At 44.7% G+C, this 23,054-nt stretch overlaps 1 protein-coding gene across 7 annotated transcripts in view; it reads left to right on the top strand.

Moving 5' to 3' along the window:
* GOLGA4 (golgin A4) overlaps positions 1-23,054 on the top strand; it is a 95,269-nt gene that overhangs the window by 7,441 nt on the left and 64,774 nt on the right. For 3 of the 7 annotated variants that reach the window (XM_029049475.2, XM_029049473.2, XM_029049474.2), the window contains exons 3-10: positions 3,689-3,790; positions 7,926-7,994; positions 12,211-12,525; positions 16,601-16,648; positions 17,913-17,969; positions 19,282-19,380; positions 20,874-21,006; positions 21,709-21,893. In XM_029049475.2, the coding sequence (XP_028905308.1) occupies positions 3,689-3,790; positions 7,926-7,994; positions 12,211-12,525; positions 16,601-16,648; positions 17,913-17,969; positions 19,282-19,380; positions 20,874-21,006; positions 21,709-21,893 (1,008 nt within the window). The remainder of the gene's footprint in view (positions 1-3,688; positions 3,791-7,925; positions 7,995-12,210; positions 12,526-16,600; positions 16,649-17,912; positions 17,970-19,281; positions 19,381-20,873; positions 21,007-21,708; positions 21,894-23,054) is intronic. The other 4 variants (XM_029049476.2, XM_029049478.2, XM_029049477.2 and 1 more) reach the window with 4 other exon arrangements.

Genomic DNA, 23,054 nt, shown 5'->3' with positions numbered 1-23,054 from the left:
TGCCCTAGATTGGAAAGAGATAGGAGGCAGGGGGCTAAGGGAGGAGTCTGATGTAGGAGAGGATAAGTGCTTGGATTAATGTAGTGGTAGTTTGGGTGGAGAGGAAAGGGTGGAATTTAGCATTGTGAAGGTAGAACTGACAGGATTTGGTGGAGATTAAATATGTGGGTGGAATGAGAGAGATGGAGTTGAGCATAATGCTGGGGTTACAGGCTTGTGAGACAAGGAGGATGGTGGTCATCTACAGTGATGGGAAAGTCAGGGAGGACTGGGTTTGGGGGGAAGATAAGGAGTTCTGTTTCGGACATGTTAAGTTTGGGGTGTCAATGGGACATCCAAGGTGAGATGTCCCGAATGCAGGGGGAAATGGGAGATTACAGGGAAAGAGAGATCAGGGCTGGAGATGTAGTTTAGAGATGGCAGTTGAAGCCATAGGAGTGAATGAGTTCTCCAAGGGAGCGGGTGTAGATGGAGAATAGAAGGGGGCTCAGTACTGAGCCTCGAGGGACCCCACTGTCAGAGGGTAGGGGGCAGAGGAGGCGCCAGCAAAAGGAACTGAGGAGTTGTCAGAGAATTAGTCAGTTAGTGGTATTAATTGAGCACTTACTGGGTGCAGGGCACTGTTCTAAGCGGTTGGGAGAGTACAAAACTAGAGAGTTGGTAGACACGTTCCCTGCCCACAGGGAGCATAGAGTCTGTGAGGGTGACGGACATTTCAATCCTAGTCATCGAATGGTCAGGGACAGAATTATCATCATTTAAATTCAGGGAGAAAGTTATCGTCTAATAGCACCTGTAGTCACTGGTGAGAAGAATCAGATTTTTCTGCTTAGAGTTCTATATGTCTTTGCTTCTTGTTGAAGGTCCTGAAGTTTATTCTCACTCTCTGACATTGTAGCTTTTTTCTGAAAATGGTGGCATTTAAGTTCTTACTATGTGACAAGCAGTGTACTGATCGCTGGGGTAGATACAGGGTAATCAGGCTGGACACAATCCTCATCCCTCATCAGGTTCACAGTCCAAGTGGGAGGGAGAATGGGTATTGAATCCCCATTTTGCAGATGAGGAAACTGAGGCACAGAGAACTTATGTGATGTGCCCAAACTCACGCAGGGGTCAAGTGGCGGAGCTGGGATTAGAACTCAGGACCTCTGACTCCTAGGCCCGAGCTCTTTCCACTAGAAAACCACTGTGGTCTAAGGCAAATTTAGAGAAGCAGTGTGACCTCATGTAAAGAGCACAGGCCGGGGATTCAGAAGGTTCTGTCACGTCTCTGCTATGTGTCCTTGGGCAAGTCACTTAACTCTTCTCTGGGCCCCAGTTACCTCATCTGTGAAATGGGGATTAAGACTGTGAGCCCCATGTGGGACAGGGACTGTGTCAAACCTGTTTAGGTTGCATCTACCCAGCGCTTAGTACAGTGCCTGGCACCCAGTAAGCACTTAACAAATACTAGAAAATATATACATTTTAACTGGCAGCTTTATAATTTATAAACAAGTGTGCTCTCTTTTATGTCCAATAATACAATTGCATTAGTAAGCATACAACGGTTACCATAGAAAATATGCCCAGTTTGTATTCGACCTATTATGTAGATATTTTCCCTTGGACATTGTCACGTGGGGGTGGGAGATAAGGATTGCTTTTCTATTAAAGCAGCAAGCCAAGGGTTCCTGACCAGTCAGCTCCCATCCAGAAAGATGATTAAGCAACCGCCCGAGGGAGCTGAGAGACCTGTTCTTGGGAGCAATGAGGAGACTGACCAAACAGGACTCGCCTTGCGTAGGCCTCACCTTGCCTAGGCCTCACCTTGCCTCTCGGCTTCTCCTCTCCCATAGACCTCTAGGCTGGCTCTCTCCAGTTGCCTCTCACCCTGGATGTGTGCCCTGTCAGTCGGACAATCCTATTTATTGACCGCTTACTGTGTGCAGAGCACTGTCGTAAGAGCTTGAGAGAATACAGTACGACAATATAACAGACCCATGTCCTTACCACAGCGAGCTTATGGTCTAAATGGGGAGACAGACATTAATGTAAAAAAATAAACTACTGGTATGTACGTAAGTGCCGTGGGGCTAGGAGGGAGGAGTGAATAAAGGGAGCGAGTCAGAGCCACCCAGTAGGGAGTTGAAGAATAGGAAAAGAGGGCTTAGTTAGGGAAGGCCTCTTGGAGATGTGCCTTCAGTAAGGCTTTGAAGCGGGGGAGAGTCGTCTTCTGTCAGATATGAAGAGGGAGGGTGTTCTGCCAGAGGCAGGAGGTGGGCGAGAGGTTGTCGGTGAGATGAGCGAGATTGAGCTACAGTCAGAAGGTTAGCATTGGAAGAGTGAAGTGTGTGGGCTGGGTTGTGGTAGGAGAACAGTGAAGTGAGGTAGGAGGAGACTCGGGGATTGAATGCCCCCATGTTACCCTCCCCCCAACCCCCCAAGGTGTTTCCCCCATCTTTGATTGAGCAACAAGCCCAATCTTAACAATTGTTAACAATGGGCTTAACAATCATCATTACCATCATTATTTATATTTAGACTGTGAATCCCCTTGTGGGCAGGCTCTCCCTTCCCCTCCCCTCAGCACAGTGCTCATTTGTCTATATTTTTATTACCCTATTATTTTGTTAATGAGGTGTACATCCCCTTGATTCTATTTATCGTGATTAAGTTGTCTTGTTTCCGGCCATCTGTCTCCCCCGATTAGACGGGGAGACCGTCAATGGGCAGGGATTGTCTCTGTTGCCGAATTGTCCATTCTAAGTGCTTAGTAAAGTGCTCTGCACATAGTTAGCTCTCAATAAATACTATTGAATGAATGAATGAACAAGCATAGAGTTTTCAAGAATGTCGACAAAAAACTTGATTCTTAGCCTTGATTCAAAGAGGACATTATATATATTTTGGAGAAGATATGCTTTTTCCTGAAAAAAATGATGGGGCAATTCTTGTGATTTTTTTTCTTCCCATTCCTTTAAAAAAACCAAGATCAAATATTTTGGACACTTTTGGTGGATGATCTTCTTACTGCTGCCCAATCTACCTTATCTTCAAATTTTTTTCTCTGACTCCATCAATTGCTTTGCAGACTGCGTTCTGTCCTTCCTCTCTGGGATTTTTTTTTGTTTGTCATCCTCATGTGAGAAAGGGTACTGGAAAACCTAAACTGTCTTCTAAACAACTACTGTCCTGGAAGGGCTGAGCCCTGACAAACTGCACTTTTGCTTATTTAAATCGCCTTTCCTCCCCTACTTCAGTCTTGCGAGAAGCGGTGTGGGTTAGCGGATAGAGCCCCCGGGCCTGGGAGTCAGAAGGACCTGGGTTCTTATCCCCGTTCCGCCCCCTGTCTGCTGTGTGACCTTGGACAAGTCTCTGCACTTCTCTGGACCTCAGTTACCTTATCTGAAAATGGGGATGAGAGTGTGAGCCCCACGTGGGACAGGGACTTTATCCAACCTGATTAACCTGTACCCCCACCAGCACTTAGAACAACTGCTTGCACACAGTAAGTGCTTAACCAGTACTATTATTATTATTATCATTTCTCTCCCTCCAAAAATATCTGAGAAGGACCAGGTTAGAACATTCAAAAGGGGGAGCTGACAATTTGCAAAATGCTTTTATGAGTTGTTTTATCATCTGTTTTCTTTTCATCCCCCCCTTCCCCTCCCCGCCCGATTTATTGCACTGAATGAGACAGCTGCTAGCCGGGATGATAGCAGAGCCTGCTTTTCTCTCTGAGTACACTATCTTTGCTCTGGATCCCTCCAAGCCAGCTAAGCCCCCGAGTGACCACAGCGCGGTGAGTCTTCCCGTGCCTTACGGCCGTTCCTTTAACGGGAAGGACCGTCGTCGTAGGACTCACACTAGTACTGCTTGTCACTCACCAATCTTCAGGGCATTACTGCTAACCCTGCTAGAAAACTCAGAGAGTAAGAGCCCAGCGCTCGTGGCTGGAGCACTGGATTGCGTGATTGTCTTTTAACACGAAACTTAACCCGTTATCTGCATTGTACTGTGTGTCTTTCCCCGACCCATCCGTGACAGTCGGTCCCTTGTGAACATGAGAAGCAGCCTGGCGGGGTGGAGGGAGCCGGGACCTGGGAGTCCAGAAGCTTTCTTTCTTCTAATCCCGGCTCTGCCACTTGTCTGCTGGATGACTCTGGGCAAGTCACTTCACTTCTCTGGACCTCAGTTACCTCATCTGTAAAGTGGGGATTGAGGCTGTGAGCCCCATGTGCTACATAGATTGTGTCCAGCCTGATTTGATTGTATCCACCCCAGCGCTTACTATGGGGTCTAGCACATAGTAAGCTCTTTACAAATATAATAACTATAATAGTAATAATAATATTATAACCTAAAATTGGTAGGCACTGCTAGAAGCCTTTTTGCTTGAGGCAGGGGTAGCTAATGGACTCTTTTAAGCAAAGGAGTAGCTTGTAGTGTAGGAGGAAAAGCAGCATGGGCCTGGGAGTCAGAGGACCTGAGTTCTAATCCTGGCTCTATCACTTGTCTGTGTGACCTTGGGCAAGTGGCTCCACTTCTCTCGGCCTCAGTTCCCTCATCTGTAAAATGGGCATTAAGGCAGTGAGCCCAATGTGGGATGCGGACTGCGTCCAAACTGATGAGCTTTTATCTCTCTACTCCAGCACTTAGTACAGTACTTGGCACACAGTAAGCGCTTAACAAATGCCATTCAAAAAAAAGCTGTATTTGTTGTCAGTCAATAGTCTGTACCTTCTTGAGCAGGTAGGTGAACCAGTGTTATAACAAATAGCTTCCAACAGCTTTATGAGCTTAAACCATGAAATATTTAAGGAGTAACAAATTTAAAAATTGAAACTTTAAAAATTTCAAATACTCATTTGATGGCATGCACATACACCTAAATTACTTTTTGTGTCATTTTACTAGGGAAAGCTTAATTTCTTATGAATTAAAAGAAGGAAAACTCTTTCTGAACAGTGGGAGAGATAATATTGGCGTTAATAGAACATTGCCTTTGTAAAATATTGACCCCTTTAAATAATTCAACTTGTAGTTTAAAACGATGGGGATCTTAGAACACTTTGTAATATTCCACTCCAGAAGGGATTGGCCTATTTATTTGATAACTGCTGCTGAAACTAGGAAATTTCTATTTTTGAATCACTTTTACTGAATAAAGGTTCAGTCTAGAACCCCTGGGCTCAGTGTCAACTGTAAAGTGCCGTTTGAACCAAATTTGAGAGACGAAATCGAAGAACGTGGCCCTTTTCAACCATGAGATTTCTTACCGTAGAACTCATTGCAAAAGAAAAGCTCTACCTGGGTGGGTATTATATATTGACAGCACCTATAAAGGCTCACCTGGCAACAGGACAAGTGGTGAGGTTTTAGGTTAACCATTTGCTAAGCATTGATACTACTTTAAATTTAGATTTGACATGAAAACATCGGCATGTAGGTTTACTGAGTGAGGTTTCCCTGGTTCTTCAATTACTTCCTGAGCATCTTTGAAAGCTGCTGTAATTACATTCCAGTGACAGTATCTTCAAGAGCATTTTCCCTTTTACAAGATCCATTTGCTCTTCCCTCCCTTCCTGTCCTCCTCCTCCTCTCTCTCCTCTCTCCTTACTCTCGGCTTCAAAGCACTCAACCTTGCCCTCTCCTACCTCACCTCCCTGATTTCCTACTACAACTCTGGCCACACCCTTCGCCCCTCTAATGCCAACCTACTCACTAAGCCTCGATTTCATCCATCTCACTGCTGACCTCTCTCCTCCATCCTGCCTCTGGTCTGGAACACCCTCCCTCCTCATATCTGACAGACAACTCTCCCCTCCTTCAAAGCCTTCTTGAAGGCACGTTTCCTCCAAGAGGCCTTCCCTGACCTCCTACTCCTACTCACTTCTACGTTGCCTTTGCAAATGGTTTGCACCGTTTATTTACTCCTCCCTCAGCCCCCAGCACTTATATCTATATGTGCAATTTATTTCTATTAACATCTGTCTCCCCCTCTAGGCTCTAAGCTTGATGTAAACAGGGAATGTGTTTGCCAACTCCACTATCATTGTCCTCTCCCAAGGGCTTAGTATATTGCACTGCACACAGTAAGCGCTCAATCACTGTGATTGATTCATACCAAAACCAAATGGCTCAATTGCTGAATTTATGTTTGTACTCTCCTAAGGGCTTAGTACAGTGCTCCGCACACAGTATATGCTCACTATATACTATGGATCATGATGATGACCTTGTGTCAGTTGGTAGGGGAGCTTTAAAACATACATTATAAAAATTTATATAGTCTGTTTTTAAAAATCAGTACATGATGGGGAAACCAGGCTTTCAGAATCCTATTTAGATTTCTTTTTTACCCCACGCTTATATTGGGTATTGTTGAGATCTAGCCTCTAAATCTCCACAATGTAGACCAAAACTGTAAGCCTGTTGTGGGAATTTGTCTGTTATATTGTTATTTGTACTTTCCCAAGTGCTTATGCAGTGCTCCGCACACAGTAAGCGCTCAATAAATGCAATTGACTGATTGACTAAGCCATCCTAACTCACATGCCAGTTTTTGCTAATAATCAGTGGTATTTTCCTCTTTATACCATGCCTGTTGTCTGTGCCAGTCTTTGCCTAGTTCTATCATTTTTTTAATGGTATTTGTTAAACATTTACTTCTAAGCACTATGTAGATATAAGGTAGTCAGGTTGGACACAGTCTACATCCCATGTGGGGCTCACAGTTTTAATCCCCATTTTCCAGATGAGGTAACTGAGGCCCAGAGAAGCAAAGTGACTTGCCCGAGGTCACACTGCAGACAAATGGCGGAGCCAAGAGTAGAACCCAGAGACTCTCAGGCCCAGGCTCTCTCCACTAGGCCACACTGATTCCATTGTTCCCAGCTGCCACCCTGGAATCTTGGAGGATTATTCCTCTCCTGCACTGGCGAAGAGCTACGTCGTCATCTGAATCAGCTCGGTCTGGTCCTTGTCCTGCCGCCTTTCCTGAACCTCCCGCAGGCGGTCACGGCAACTGTTTCTGGTGCTAAGGCCCATTTCACATTATTGGCCCAAACCCGATGCCCATCAGGAACAGGTGACTTCAAATGCAAAACCTAAGGGGGGTTAAAAAAAAAAAAAAAACCAAAAAAAAAACCCTTCTCAAATATTGAAAAGTGCTGTCAGAAGACCCTGCTGTAGGGAAATACAGTGTCCACCCTGGTCATCTCGTATCTACTTCCTTCAGTACTTGGTACATAGTAAGAGCTTAACAAATAGAGAAGCAGCATGGCCTAGTGGATGGAGCACAGGCCTGGGAGTTGGAAGGACCCAGGTTCTAATTCTGACTCTGTCACTTGTCTGCTGTGTGGCCTCGGGCAAGTCACTACACTTCTGGGCCTCAGTTCCCTCATCTGTAGGGAGCGCCATGTGGGACATGGATGGTAAGTACCACAATTATTATTGTTGAAAGCATTCCTTGTAGGCTTTCAGTTTCCAGAGATTGTTGGTACTTGAGTGTGTCTTTTATTCCTTCTCTTGAACCTAGTAGCTCAAAGAAAGCTCTATTTGGGTTTAATTTTACTTGTTCTTGGCAATTTTCTCCCACAGAAAGTAGGAGAGACTTAAGCCTTGTTTTGTTTCTGGACTTTTCTGGAAGGAGGGAAACACACACTGTGTGTGATCCAAGTCTGCTACGCTAACCTCTCCCCTTCAGTCCTCGACCTGCACAGCGAGCTGAGCTCTTCCAACATTTAACACACTATTTGAAGCTTGCATGACAGCATCGTGATGGAGTGAAAGCGATACTAATCTGTGTTTACTAAACAGACACGTGTTCTAGGTGAAAGTTATCAGCTGTGTTGCTTCTAAGAGGCAGGTGGACCACTTTTTTGGGAGGCTAATCGTGACCACTTCTGTTCCCTTTCTTCTTTTCCTTTGCATAGAACGCAGTTACGTTGTCATCACTCAAAGCGGCCGATGGGGTTCACGTCAACGGGCCAAGTCCCGCTCAGGTATGGTTCCTAATCCAGGACAAATCCAATGGAGCAAGAGGCCTACTGGTCTTTGGAGCCGGTTTTCTCCACCCAGTCACACGAGGCCCTCCTTCCAGCGGCCAAACCGACCCTTATGCGGACACTTCTGGCCCGAGGGTGCTTCTAGAACCACCAAAGTAGAAAGCCTCGACAGTCACATGAGACATTCGAGGGCACGGGCTGGAAGGGGTTCTACTGCTACTACTAGAGAGAAGCAGCACGTCCTAGTGGATAGAGCACGGGCCTGGAAGTCTGAGGACCTAGGTTCTGGTGCCGGCTCTGCTGCAACACTGCTCTGTGACCTTGGGCGAGTCACGTCACTTCTCTGGGTCTCTGTTACCTCATCCGTAGAATAGGGATTAAATCATATTCCCTTGTACTTAGACTGTGAGCCCAGTGTGGGACAGAGACTGTCCAACCCGATTAACTTGTATCTAGCCCATTGCTTAGAATATTGCTTGGCACATAGCGCTTAACAAGTACCCTATTTATTATCATTATTACTCTACTACTGCTACTTGTGGGATCAATCAATCAGTGGTATTTAAGCCCTTACTGTGTGCCAGGCTCTGGGGGTAAATACAGATGTTCAGATTGAGCACAGTCCCTCATCCCACATAGGGCTCAGAATCTAAGTGGGAGGGAGAATGGGTATTGCATCCCCGCTCTACGGAAACTGAGGCACAGGGTAGGGATGCGACTTGTCCAGAGCCACACAGCAGGCAAGTGGCAGAGCTGGGATTAGAACCCAGGTCCGTTGATGCTCAAGTCTTTGCCGTTTCCACCAGGCCATGCTTCTCTCTTCTCCTTCTCAACTCTTTCACTGTGGCCTTTCTCATCAGAGCTGTAGAGATGGTGAAAAGCAAAAGGAAAAAATCCTTTGCTGAGTTTATTCTCCTCCCAGACCTTCTTCTCTAACAGGGATGAAAGTCTGCAAAGAAATCTGCTTGGGTCACCGTAGGAACTGAAAGACTATCTTAAGTTAGTTCTTGACTTCCCTTTCTTTTTTTTCCTACTGAGTTGTTTTCCCTCCCCTCAACGCAGAGTTCCCACATAGTATGAGAAATTGCAGGACCCTGGATTTATCAAGTCTGTCTTTCTTCCCTAAAACCATCCCATCTCCAGACAATGAGGGTGAGACTCTCAGAGTTTGGAAATAAATCCTAACCTGGAGTGGAGAGGGAGGGCAGGTAGGTGTGAGTATGTGTCTGTGTATTACATTTATGCATTTGTATTATATGTATGTACATGTGTTATATGCACAGGTGCGTGTGGATGTGTCTTGTGGATGTATGTTATAGGTAGGTGTTATATGTGTGTATTATGTGTGTGTGTTGTATGTGTGTGTATGTGTGTGTTCTCCACTCTCTTCCTACATCATAGGTAGCCTAAAGGCAGGGTTTTTGTTTTTCTTCTTGTCCTGCAAAACTTGCATTTATGTTGTCCTGAAAATCTTTAGTAATGCTTCTGCAAAACATTCTGAAGCAGTCGAGGAGTTCTTTTCCAGATAGTCGAGGGAGACAAGCTTCTGAAACAGAGAATGTTTATCTTCCAAACGTACTGTCAACGCTAAGCTGAACCTGTGACTTTTCAAAGGAAGAGCCAGTAAAGTAGGTATCTGTCTTACTCAGGTCGCCCTCCCAGAGAGTGAACCTCACCTTTGGGGTGCAAGTGTGGCCGGAAAGGCCAACTCGGAACCTCCCCCAGCCCATCTCATGCACAGAGTCAGTTCGTCGCCAAGCTGGAGTAGTCTTATCAGAGATGCTGTCATCCATCAGCTTCCCTTTCAAAACACATGGGCTCCAATAGGAGTTGGTAAATTGGTCTTATTTATTGAGCACTTACTGTGGGCAGAGTATCATAATAAGAGCTCGAGAGAGTACAGTAGAACAATAAACATACACATTCTCTGCCCACAAAGAGCTTATGGGTCTACTCATAGAGACCTATATATGTGTTTGTGTAGTGAATTAGCAGTTGGGCTTGAGATGTAAATTAAGACAAGCTTGTCTTCTGAGGGGGATAACTGGAATTGAGAAAAAGTCATTCTCAAATGCCTGAGTTCTTCTATACTACAAATGTTGTGTGTGTGTGTGTTTGTGTGTATATGGAAGCAGCATGGCCTTAGTGGAAAGAGCATGGACCACCCAACAACTTATGTCATGAGCCCATCACCAGGTATTTGTCTCCCCTCTAAATTCTGGTGCTCAATGACAAGTTCCAAAAGTGAAACCAAATCAACACCGTTTACAGAAGAAAGCTAAAAACAGAGGGTAGATGCGTACATGCACACAAATTAAAACATCTATAGTTACCAATCCAACTGTTTTTCCCAGGTTTTTAGTGAAGATGATCCCATTTTGAAGGTAGTCTAGTAGAACCTGAGTTTTAATTCCATTTGCTGTGGGACCTTGGGCAAGTCATTTCACTTTTCTCTGCCTCAGTTCCTTCATCTATAAAATGGGAATTAAGACTGAGAGCCCCATTTGAGACCTGGACTTTGTCAATCTGATTTACTTGTACCTACCGCGGTGTGGCTCAGTGGAAAGAGCCTGGACTTCGGAGTCAGAGGTCATGAGTTCGACTCCCGGCTCTGCCACTTGTCAGCTGTGTGACTATGGGCAAGTCACTTCACTTTTCTGTGCCTCAGTTACCTCATCTGTAAAAAGGGGGATTAACTGTGAGCCTCACGTGGGACAACCTGATTACCCTGTATCTACCCCAGTGCTTAGAACAGTGCTAGTAAGCGCTTAACAAATACAAATACCAATATTATTATTGCAGTGCCCGGCACAAAGTAAGGGCTTAGTGAATACCATTAAAAAAAAAAAATTCTTACAAGATTCCATGTTCAGGAAAGCCTCTACCGGACTCAGCCATTTTGCGTGCTCGTCAGGCACGCACGCGCACAAGCCGTTCCTTCCGTTACTAGAGATACAGTGAGTAGTTGGCATTAGAGGAGCAAAGTGTGTGGGCTCGGTTGTAGTTGGAGATCAGGGAGACAAGGTAGGAGGGGGCAAGCTAACGGTGCTTTAAAGCCGATGGTAAGGAGTTTTTGTGATGTGGAGGTGGATGGGCAACCCCTGGAGGTTCTTGAGGACTGGGGAGATGTGGACTGAACGTTTTTGTAGAAATATGATCCAGGCAGCAGTGAGGTATGGACTTGGAGAGGGGAAAGACAGGAGGTCAGGAAGGAGGCTGATGCTGTAGTCAAGGTGCGTTAGAATAAGTGCTTATATTAGCATGGTAGCAGTTTGGTTGGAGAGGGAAAGAGTGGATTCTGGTGATGTCTTGAAGGTTGAACTGACAGGATTTGGACATGTTTGACATGTGGGTTGACCGAGAGAGATGAGTCAAGGATAATGCCAAGGCTTGTGAGAAAGGGAGGAGAGTGGTATTTGTGTACAGTGATAGGAAAGCTGGAGGAGGACACTTTGAGCGGGAAGGTGAGGAGTTCCATTTTGGACATGTTAAGTTTGAGAAGCTCAGCCCAGGGCTAAATTGGGAATCCCATGACTATCTCTACCTCTGACATCGCTTCAGTTTTTCTTTCCATTTACGTTGGCTAGTAGGGAGCATATCCTCCCAGAAGGTTCCTGCCACACAGTGCTTCTTTCAACTGCTGGAGAAGCAGCGTGGTGCAGTGGAAAGAGCACGGGCTTTGGAGTCAGGGCTCATGAGTTCGAATCCCAGCTCTGCCACTTGTCAGCTGTGTGACTGTGGGCAAGTCACTTAACTTCTCTGTGCCTCAGTTCCCTCATCTGTAAAATGGGGATTAAGACTGTGAGCCCCACGTGGGACATCCTGATTCTCCTGTGTCTACCCCAGCGCTTAGAACAGTGCTCGGCACATAGTAAGCGCTTAACAAATACCAACGTTATTATTCCCATATTCCATTCTTATGGTTTTCCTCCTGCCTCTCCCACTTACGAATATGTTTTCTATCCTCCATCCCCTAGCTCAGTTTTCTCCCCATAACTAGGGGAGGCCCTAGCTTTCACCGAGATTTTGCCGAGATTATTATTGTATTGTAGTCTCCCAAGTGCTTAGTACAGTGCTGTGCATACAGTAAGTGCTCAATAAATGCGACTGAATGAATGAGATTCAAAATGCGGGCACTGCGATGGGACAGAGAGAACCCGATGCAACGGATGCTCTAAAATTTACGGAAATTGTGGTGTGTCTCTATCTGCAGCCAACTGACACGCAGACCTTTGCCCAGAAGCTCCAACTCCGGGTCCCATCGCTGGAATCCCTGTTTCGAAGTCCAGTCAAACAGTCGCTGTTCCGGGCGCCATCCAAAGAGTTTCTGGCACGAACCTCCTCTAGAGATTCTTTAAACCAGCTGGACTTGGACGCCTCCACCTCTGCATTTGATCCACCATCTGACGTTGAGAGCGAGGCGGAGGATGCCATGGGGAACGTGGACAGCCTTACGGAAGACCAGCTGCTTTGGCGTTTGAATAAGAGCGAGCGCTGTATAAATACCTACAGAGAGAAATATTCAGAGGTAGGAGCAGGATTCTGCGCTTGTAGAGAGCTCCTCGAAAAATGAAATGGTGTCAACTCTTGGAATGGTTTGCTATTCCCATCCAATCGAAGATGCCCGTGAAGGAAATTTCAATTCTGAAATGATTGTCAGTTTAGATTGACTTTTTTTGGAGCTCAAAGGAAATTTGGGAAATTCATTTGTCCCGCAGATTATTGGGGAAGTGTTGACAGTGCCTCTTTTGAGGTGGAGTAACTGTTGCCTTTTGTCGTCTAAACATATATACGTTATTGTATTTTATTATTGTGGTATTTGTTAATCGCTTAGTGTGTGTCAAAGCACTCTTCTAAATACTGGGGTAGATCCAAATTAATGATGTTGGATACAGTCCCTGTCCCACATGGGGTTCACAGTCTAAGGAAGAGGGATAGCAGATGTTTAATACCTGTTTTACAGATAAGGAAACCGAGGCATAGAAAGGTTAGGTGACTTGCCCAAGATCCCACAGCTGGCAATTGGCAGAACCGGGATTAGAACCCAGGTCCTCTTCCTTCAGCACCCCTGCTCTTTCCACTAGGTCACACTACGTCTCTACTATATAATGTATTGACCATATGTAATATATTGACCACTAACCAATCAGTGGTATTTGAGTGCTTACTGTGTGCAAAGCACTAGACTAAGCGCTTGGGAGAGGACAGTATAACAGAGTTGGTAGACATGTTCCCTGCCCACAGGGAGCTTCCAGTGTAGAAGACAAAGCAGGTTCTAGAGTCCACCACTTATAGCTGAGTGGCCAGCATCTGTATCCTTTTGTGTTTCGCAGGGGGAGTAGAAGGAAGATTTAGGGAGGAAATGATTAGGGCATGTACTGGGTCCTTCCAGCTTCTTAGTGCTCAAAGTATCCTCGATTGCAACTATTTCTTTTTTTAATGGTATTGGTTAAGAGCTCAGTATGTGCCAGTCACCGTCCTAAGTGCTGGGGAAAACAAAATCTAATCAGGTTGGATACAGTCCCTGTCCCTCATGGGGCTTACACTCTTAATCCCCATTTTACAGATGAGGCAGCTGAGGCCCAGAGGAGTGAAGTGACTTTCCCAAGGTCACACAGACACATGGCGGAGCTGGGATTAGAACCCAGGTCCTCTGACTCCCAGGCCCAAGCTCTTTCCACTAGGCCATGCTACTTCTCACTTCTTTGTGCAGAAGAGCCAAATCAAATAAAGCTTTTGTGCTTCTGACTTGCAAACAATAATAATGATGATGATAACACTGCTATTAAGCCCTTTTTGTTGGCTGAGTGTTGTGCTAAGTGCTGGGGTGGATAGGTACAAATGAATCAGTTCAGACACAGTCTCTGTCCCAAATAGGATGGAGGGAAAACTGTCATTTTTATCTCCATTTTACAGATAAGGAAACAGGCCTAATGACTTGCCCAAGATCTTACGTACAGCAGGAAAATGGCAGCTTTGATTCAAGAACGGAGGTTCTCAATTCGATTCAAGAACAGAGGTTCTCCTTGACTCTTGTGTCATGCTCTTGCCATTAGATCATGAGCTAGTAGTACATATGAAGTACTTCATTGTGGAACTGTAATTGTGAAATCCTAATAATGAAGTTAAAAACGGAAAGGGAAGAGGTGGAAAATGAGGAGGAGGGAGAGGGAGAAAGGAAGCGAGAAGGAAAGTGAGAAAAACTTATTCCTTGATCATTTTTTAAATGGTATTTGTCAAGCTCTTATTATGTGTCAAGCACTGTTCTAAGCGCTGGGGAAGATACAAGCTAATCAGGTTGGACACGGTCCCTGTCCCACATGGGGCGCACAGTCTTCATCCCCATTTTCCAGATGAGGTAACCTAGGCACAGAGAAAATAAGTGACTTACCCAAGGTCATGCACAGCGGACAAGTGATAGAATCAGGATTAGAACCCAGATCCTCAGACCCCCTGGGCCCAAATTGAACCCATTAAACCAACTCGGAAGTGTGGTGGAGGTCTCAGGCTCAGCGCAAGTTTGCAGGATGGAGAGACCCACCATGCCAATCTAAGGTACATCAATGGTATTTATTGAGCATCTACTATGTGCAGAGCACTGTACTAGGCACTTGGGAGAATATAACACAACAGAATGAGCAACCATGTTCCCTGTCCATAACGAGCTAAAGCAGGTGTGTTTGCACGTGAAGTAACTGCTCTGAATTGAAGGCCACATCCTGCTCTCTGAGAGGAGAAAAAAGTCACAATTTCTGCAGCCATTCATTCATTTGTATTGAGTGATTACTGTGTGCAGAGCACTATACTAAGCGCTTGGGAGAGTACAGTATAACGATAAGCAAACACAGTCCCTGCCCACAATGAGCTTACACTGTAGAGGGGAGAGAGACATTAGTATAAAGAAATTATTTACAGATACATCCGTAAGTGCCATGGGTCTGGGAAAGGGGATGAATTCATTCAATTGTATTTATTGAGTACTTACTGTGTTCAGAGAACTGTATTAAGTGCTTAGAAATTTGGCAATTTGGCAACAGAGACAATCCCTACCTAACAACGGGCTCACAGTCTAGAAGGGGGAGATAGACAACAAAACAAGTAGACAGGCATCAGTAGCATCAAAATACATAAATAGAATTATAGATATACACACATCATTAATAAATAAAATAGTAAATATGTACAAATATACACAAGTGCTGTGGGGCAGGGAAGGGGTTAGAGCAGGAGGAGGGAATGGGGTGATGGGGAGGGGAGGAGGAGCAGAGGAAAAGGGGGGCTCAGTCTGGGAAGGCCTCCTGGAGGAGGTGAGCTCTCAGGGGGGAAGAGAGGTAGTTTGGCAGATGTGAGGAGGGAGGACATTCCAGGCCAGAGGTAGGATGTGGGCCAGGGGTCGAGGCGGGACAGGTGAGAATGAGGCATAGTGAAGGACGTTAGCAGCAGAGGAGCAGAGTGTGTGGGCTGGGCTGTAGAAAGAGAGAAGGGAAGTGAGGTAGGAAGGGACAAGGTGATGGAGAGCTCTGAAGCCAATAGTGAGGAGTTTTTATTTCATGAGAAGGTTGATAGGCAACCACTGGAGATTTATGAGGAGGGGTGTGACATGCCCAAAGTGATTCTGTAGAAAGATAATCCGGGCAAGCAGAGTGAAGTATATGAAGTGGGGAGAGACAGGAGGTTGGGATATCAGAAAGGTTGCTGATACAGTAATCCAGTCGGGATATGATGAGAGACTGTACCAACAAGGTAGCGGTTTGGATAGAGAGGAAAGGGCAGATCGTGGCGAAGTTGTGAGGGTGAAACCGGCAGGTTTGGTGACGGATTGGATATGTGGAGTGAATGAGAGAGCTCATTCAGGGGTGACACCAAGGTTGCGGGCTTGTGAGACGAGAAGGATGGAAGTACTGTTCACAGTGATGGGAGAGCCAGGCAAGTTAGGGCAATGCAGAAAGAAATGGGAGAAAAAGAAAAGGAGGCTTAGTCAGGGAAGGCCTCTTGGAGGAGATGTCCTTCAATAAGGCTTTGAATCGGGGGAGAGTAATTGCTCCTTCGGTACTGGGCCCTGCTCCACCTCCCCCAAACCTAGCAGCCCTGCAGGGATTTGGCAGCTCAAGCAGGAGGACACATGAAGCACATGAAAGTCTCCAACCCAACAAGCTTTTCCCAAAGTTCTTTTACAGTCAGCAAACGTAACGATGGGGCTATTGGGGATCGTGAAGCAGAAGGCTGAGGAGTTTTGAATATAGAGGTGGCATTGTGTGATCTCACCATAATTTTTACGTACCCCTCCAGTTAGGCCAGCCTACTTTCTTTCAAGCTTGGGTCTTTGGATCGAAGGTAATTTGCTTGGGTAATTTAAGTTGTAGTTTAATGTTTAAGTACGTCTACATCAAGGTAATCAGTCAATGGTATTTCCCAAGTGTGTAGTACAGTGCTCCGCATATAGTAAGCACTCAGTGCGCACCATTGATGATTTATTGAGTGCTTATTTTGTGCCCGGCACTGTACTAAATGCTTAAGGGAGTACAATACAGCAGAGGTAAAAAATAAAAAATTTGCTAACGGTGTTTTTCTTTAACACACTGCTTTTTATTTGTGTGTATTAGCTTTTCAGTGCTTATCAAGTTTCCCAGAGAGAGAAGAAAAAGCTACAGGTAAATCCATTTTATTGTTTTTTTGCTGGAATACTTATATACTAGATTTTATTACCTTGAAAAGTTCCCCCTCTCAAGACCCTGACATAAAATATACAGTATGAAAAAAATTAACTTGAAAAGACCCTCTTAGTTTGGAGAGTTTGTACTTTCTTAATTGCAAACCTGTCACAGGTTATATTTGAAAAAAGTTTGGGTCTCATCTCAGCTATTTCTGGCAATCTTGCTGTTAAAGAAGGGTGCATATGGGCTCTTAGTATATATCGAAAGTAGATCAGAGAATAATCAATAAGCAGAAATAATTTTATCATTTTTATTTGAATCACTCCTTACATGTAGTCTCAGTATTTAGATGCCACAAAATTGACAATGGTCATGGTAACCCAGCACAGGAAATGAATTGAGATTGGTATGTGTGATAGCTCATTTCATAAACCAGGGCTGTTTCTTTTCAATTTAAATTTATCTAACCCCCAATTTCCCATTTTTACGAAAAGTATCCTCTATTTTTTTTTCTGATTCTCATTTGAATTTTGAATCATTATAATGAACTCTCTGGAATCTGAAATGCCTGGAACCAAATCTACTTCAGGAACTTAAACTGTCAGAGGAGGCAGGGATGAGTGAGGTTTGGGTTTGTTTTTTTGTTTGTTTGTTTGGTTTGGTTTGGTTTTTAATGTTTTTTGTATTAAGAACTTACCATGTGCCAGGCATCGTACTAAGTGCTGGGGTAGATACATGCCAATCAGTTTGTTCACAGTCCTTGTCCCACGTGGATCTCGCAGTCTTAATCCCCATTATGTAGCCGAGGTACCTGAGGCACAGAGAAGAGAAGAGACTTGCCCAGGGTCACAAAGCAGACAACTAGCAGAACCGGGATTAGAACCCAGGTCCTTCACCCCCCAGGCCCGTGCTTTATACACAAGGCCACATTCTTTGTAGGAGTTTTCCCGAAAGGGGGCTCAAGATTACCTCTGTCTCAGTGCCTCAGATTTGGGGTAGGGATATGACACTTTTAATCAGAGAACGAGTACACACAAATGTTCCACACAATTTTACTTAACTTTCATTCTTTTCTTTGTAACCAATCTCAGTGAATTCTCAGGAAATGAATGTGAAGGATTGTACATATGAATTAGTCAGAGTCAGAGTAACTTTTGGGTGTTTTAAGAAGAGTTCTTGTTATTTTGTTTGCTTTGTAATTGGCATGAGATGCTATTGTTGGAACAAGGATTTTAAATGTTATTCTTATTCTGATTTTAAGAGCATTTTAGGCCAGAGTCAGGATAAAGCGCTTCAGAGAATTGGAGAACTGCGTGAGGTAAGTTTCCAAGGCTGGTCCAAACTCTATGAACTAGAGCCTACCAGAGATCTAATGCCAATGCGTAGTACACTCCATTTGACCTGGTGATACTAGTACAAGCAACAACTTAACAAAATTGCTAGTTCCCCCATGGAATACAGGATTAGTAAAATGGAATTAATTTAGCTTTCTTCCGCACCTTCTCTATTTTTATGGTACTTGTTAACTGTTGACTATGTGCCAGGCACTGTACTAAGCACCAAGGTAGATACAAGCTAATCAGTTTTTATTTATGGTGTCTGTTAAGGACTTACTGTGCCAAGCACTAAACTAAATGCTGGAGTAGATGGATTGTCCCACATTGTCCCTAACTCTGAGGGAGGAAGATTTAATTACCGTTTTACAGTGAGATAACTTGGTGCAGTTCTGTCTCCTGAGTGGGATTTAGGATAAAAACTAAATTTCTGAAACCCAATTTGTCACCCTTATGTGACTCTTCTTGTCCCTGAATCTCTCTTGGTCCTGGGGGTAAATGGGGGTTTATATGTTGCTGATGTTCCACTCTCCAACTTTTTTGTAAGTTTTATTTTTTGGTATTTGTTAAGTGCTTACTATGTGTCAAGCATTGTTTTAAGTGCTGGAGTAGATACCAGTTAATTAGGCCTGATATAGTCCAGGCCAGGTAGACTGGCTCTTCCCAAGGAGAAAGGATGGTCAGGTTTTTGGGGTTTTTTGTATGATATTTGTTAAGGTCTTACTGTGTGCCAGGCCCTGGACTAAGCACTGAGGTAGGTACAAATAAATTGGCTTGGACATAGTCCATGTCCCACCTGGAACTCACTGTCTTAATCCCCATTTTACTGATGAGAACACTGAGGTACAGAGTGAAGTGAAGTGACTTGCCAAAACTCACACAGCAGGAGAGTGGTGGCAGAGCCAGGATAAGAACCCAGGTCCTTCTGACTCCCAAGCCTGTGCTCTATCCACCGGGCCACACTACTTCAAATCATCTCACCCTCCTATGAGATTGCATCCATGAAATTTTTCGTTCAATCACTAAACCTCACCTCACTCTTTACAGTTCTGAAAATATTAGGCCAGCAGTAATGGCCTATTTCTCCCTCCTTTTGTTTTCCACACCTAGTAGACAAAAGTTCTTTGAGTCACCTATGTTCCTCTCATACAGTAGTTTGAACACGATTGATTTCAGTTCCTTACCTACATGGCCTTCTACTTTCCTGGAAGGAAATTGAATGGGGGTATTGAAATGTCACAGAGTGCTATTTTGCGTTTTGTTTGGAAGGCCTGTAAACTTGTCATTGTTTTTTAGGAAATCCAAATGGGCCAACAAGCTAAAAAACACCTCCAGGATGAGATGGATGCTTCTCTGGAAGAGAAAGATCAACTTATCAGTGTTCTTCAAACCCAGGTAGTATCACTGGCTTGAAAACAGTTTATTACTTGTTCTTCCTTCAGACATTTGTGTCCCACTTTTATATTTTTAACAGGATTCGGTGAGCACTATGTGTCAAACACTATTCTAAGCACTAGAGAAGGTACAAGTTAATTAAATGGAACACATTCCCTGTTCTGCATGGGGCTCACAGTCTTAAGTGGGATGGAGAACAGGTATTGAATCCCTATTTTGCAGTGGAGGAAACGGAGCATAGAGGAAGTGAAATGACTTACCCAAAGTCATACAGCAAGCAGTTGGCAGAACCAGGATTAGAGTCCATGTCCTCTAATTGCCAGTCCCGTGCTCTTTCCATTGAGGACATGCTGCTTAAAGGTCATGGAAACACTGTCTAAGCATTTTTTTCTGACACCATCCTCTCCTGGTTCTCCTACTTCTCTGGCCACTCATTCTCGGTTTCTGTGACCAGTTCTTCCCTTGGCCTGCCTCTGTACTAAGCTCTGGGGTAGGTATAAGTTAAACAGATTGGATACACTTCACCTCCCACATGGGTCTCACAGTCTTTATCCCCATTTGACAGATGAGGGAACTGAGGCCCAGAGAAGTGAAGTGCCTTGCCCAAGGTGATAGCAGAGAAATAGTGGACCTGGGATTAGAGCTCAGGTCCTTCTGACTCCCAGGCGCGTGCTCTATCCACTAGGCAACCCTGCTTTCCTCTCTGCTCAGAGTAAGTGCTCAGTTAATACTATTGAGCGATTAATGTATTGTTTGATTTTAACTTTTGAAATTTAGAGTGGTTGATAATATGCCTAATAATCAGTGGTTCTCTGCATTTGTAAATATGGAACAAACATTTCACCATCACCTGATGCTGGGAGATATTTCATGGTTGCCTTGTAATACACCCTTTTTTTTCGAAAGGGTGTTGTTTTCATAGCTGGAGGTACCAATTTGAATATAGCATTTTTTCCATTTTTTAAAGAGCTGTGAAGAAAATCATATCCTTTTTTATGGTGTTTATTAAGCACTTAATATGTGTCAGGCACTGTTCCAAGCACTGGGGTAGATATAAAGTAATCAGGGTGGACACAGTACATGTCCCACATGGGGCCTACAGTCTACATCCCCTTTTACCGATGAGGTAGCTGAAGCCCAGAGAAGTGAAGTGACTTGCCCATGGTTACACAGCAGACAAGTGGCAGAGCCAGGATTATAACTTTTTGCCTCCCAGGCTGGTGCTCTATCCACTAGCCCATGTTGCTTCTCTTCCTATGCCTAGAGCACTGTACGAGAAGTTTGACATAGCAGAATTAGCAGATACGTTCCCTGCCATGCATTAAGCAGATCCTCCTGATTGAATGTGTCTGTTTGTTGTTGTATTGTACTATCCCAAACACTTTGTACAGTGCTCTGCACACAGTGCTCAGTAAATACGATTAACTGACTCGCTCTAAGCCACTCAGTCAGCTCTTTTCCCCCACTTATCCTCACTCCTCTCTTTTGTTCAGGTGTCCCTTTTAAAGCAGCGGTTGATGAATGGGCAGAAGATTTTTAACTCCTCCACATCAGAATCCCAAAACGAGTCTCAGACCTCAAGCACTATGGAAGAATCGTCCCTCAGGCCCGATCTAGAATCAGGAAGTAAGTTCTGTTTCCTAGCCCCTCGGTTTAATTCAAAACTAAAGGCAGTAGTTAAGAATTTCAGAGTCGGTCGGACCATTTGGTCATTCATTCGGTCGGATTTATTGAGCACTTACTGTGTGCAGAGCACTACTAAGCGCTTGGGAGAGTAAAATAAAACAATAAACAGACGCACACAGACACGAGCTTGTAGTCTAGAAGAGAGGAGACAGACATTAATGGAAATAAATAAATCACAGGTATGCACATAAGAGCTGTGGGACTGGGATGGAGGGGGAGACAAAGAAAGGACACAGAAGGGAGTGGTAGAAGAGGAAAGGGGGCTTAGGGAAGGCCCCTTGAAGGAGATGTGCCTTTATTAAGGCTTTGAAGGAGGGGAGAGTAAATATCGATCGGGTTTGAGGAGGGAGGGCATTCCAGGCCAGAGGCAGGACATGGGCGAGGGGCCGGTGGTGAGATGGGTGAGATGGAAGCCCAGTGAGAAGGTTAGCATTAGAGGAGCGAAGTGTGCGGGCTGGGTTGAAGGAGAGTAGCGAGGTGAGGTAGAAGGGGACAAGGTGGTAGACAGCTTTAAAGCCAGTCGTGAGGAATTTTTATTTGATGTGGAGGTGGATGAGAAACCACTGGAGATTCCTGAGGAGTCGGGCAATGTGGACTAAATGTTCTTGTAGAAAAATGACAGTACTATTTTGTTGTCTTTAGACATTGCCAGAGATTCAGTAGACGTAGAAACCCTTCAGCAGAGAGTTACACGGCAAGAGAACTTACTAAAGCGCTGTAAAGAGTTGATTCAGTCCCACAAGGAGCGGTCCACCCTGTTATCCAACGAGAAAGAAGCACTACAGGAGCAGCTGCAAGAGAGACTTCAGGAACTAGAGAAAATGAAGGTAAGAAGCGGATGAATCCCCGTTGGAGAGTACCAGCTTGAACCAAATTCTCAGCAGTGCCTGCGACTTCCTCGGGGATCGCCTGCATCTACAGAGGTCCGAGTACTCGGGGAAATGGGCTAAACATCAGGTTCGAGAGCAGCGATAAGTAAACAGAGAAGCAGCGGGGCCTGGTGGAAAAAGCATGGGCCTGGGAATCACAGGACCTGGGTTCTAATCCTGGCTCTGCCAATTGCTTGTAGTTTAACTATGGACTAGTCACGCCACTTCTCTGTGCCTTAGTTTCCTCCTCTGTAAAATGGGAATTCAGTAACTGTTCTCCCTCCTACTTTGATTGTGAGCCCCATGCAGAACAGGCACTGTCTCTGAGCGAATTAACTTGTACCTACCCGGTGCTTAGAACAGTGTTTAACACATAGCAAGCACTTAACAAATACCATAAAAAAAAGGTCAGGAAAGACCAGAAAATACATTTGGCTATCTCCAGTGTTTGCAGTCCAGTTTTCAAAGCTGCTTTCCTCATTCATAAGGCACTGAATTTCTGAAGCTCAAATTAAGAAGTAGGTAGATGGAGTTAGGTAGATCCTCCTGAAGGCATCATTGTTGGAAAGTCAAAATCTCTCTCCTGACTATCTTTTGAATGTTCTGCTCATCCAGGGGGAACCCTTTGGGTTTCTTGAGAAGCAGCATAGTCTAGTGGTTTGAGCATGGGCCTGGGAGTTGGAGGACCAGGGTTCTAATCCCAACTCCTCCACTTTTCTGCTTCGTGGCTTTGGGCAAGTCACTTCACTTCTCTGTGTGTCACTTACCTCATCTGAACAATGGGGATTCAATACCAGTTCTCTCTCTTACTTAGACTGTTGAGGAGATGTGCCTTTGAAGTGGAGGAGAGTAATTCTCTGTCAGATATGAGGAGGGAGAGTGTTCTGAAGACCAGCTAAACTGTCGTAGTGCTTGACTAGAAGTTACGGTCTTCTGGTAAACCATACATATATATGTCTGAGATCCATTTTGCTTTGCTGTTGAAACAGTGGCTGTGTTTCCCATTGCCAGTAAAATGCCCAAGTGCCGATACCAGCTGAGGGGGGAGTTAGCTGAAACTATTAGCTGAGTCCTGAGAACTCCAAATAAGACACTGCATGGGTCAATTCCCAGCATACA

Source organism: Ornithorhynchus anatinus, chromosome 21 (genome assembly GCF_004115215.2).
Source record: "Ornithorhynchus anatinus isolate Pmale09 chromosome 21, mOrnAna1.pri.v4, whole genome shotgun sequence".
Lineage (NCBI taxonomy): Eukaryota > Metazoa > Chordata > Mammalia > Monotremata > Ornithorhynchidae > Ornithorhynchus > Ornithorhynchus anatinus.
This window is presented reverse-complemented; position numbering and strand designations above follow the sequence as displayed.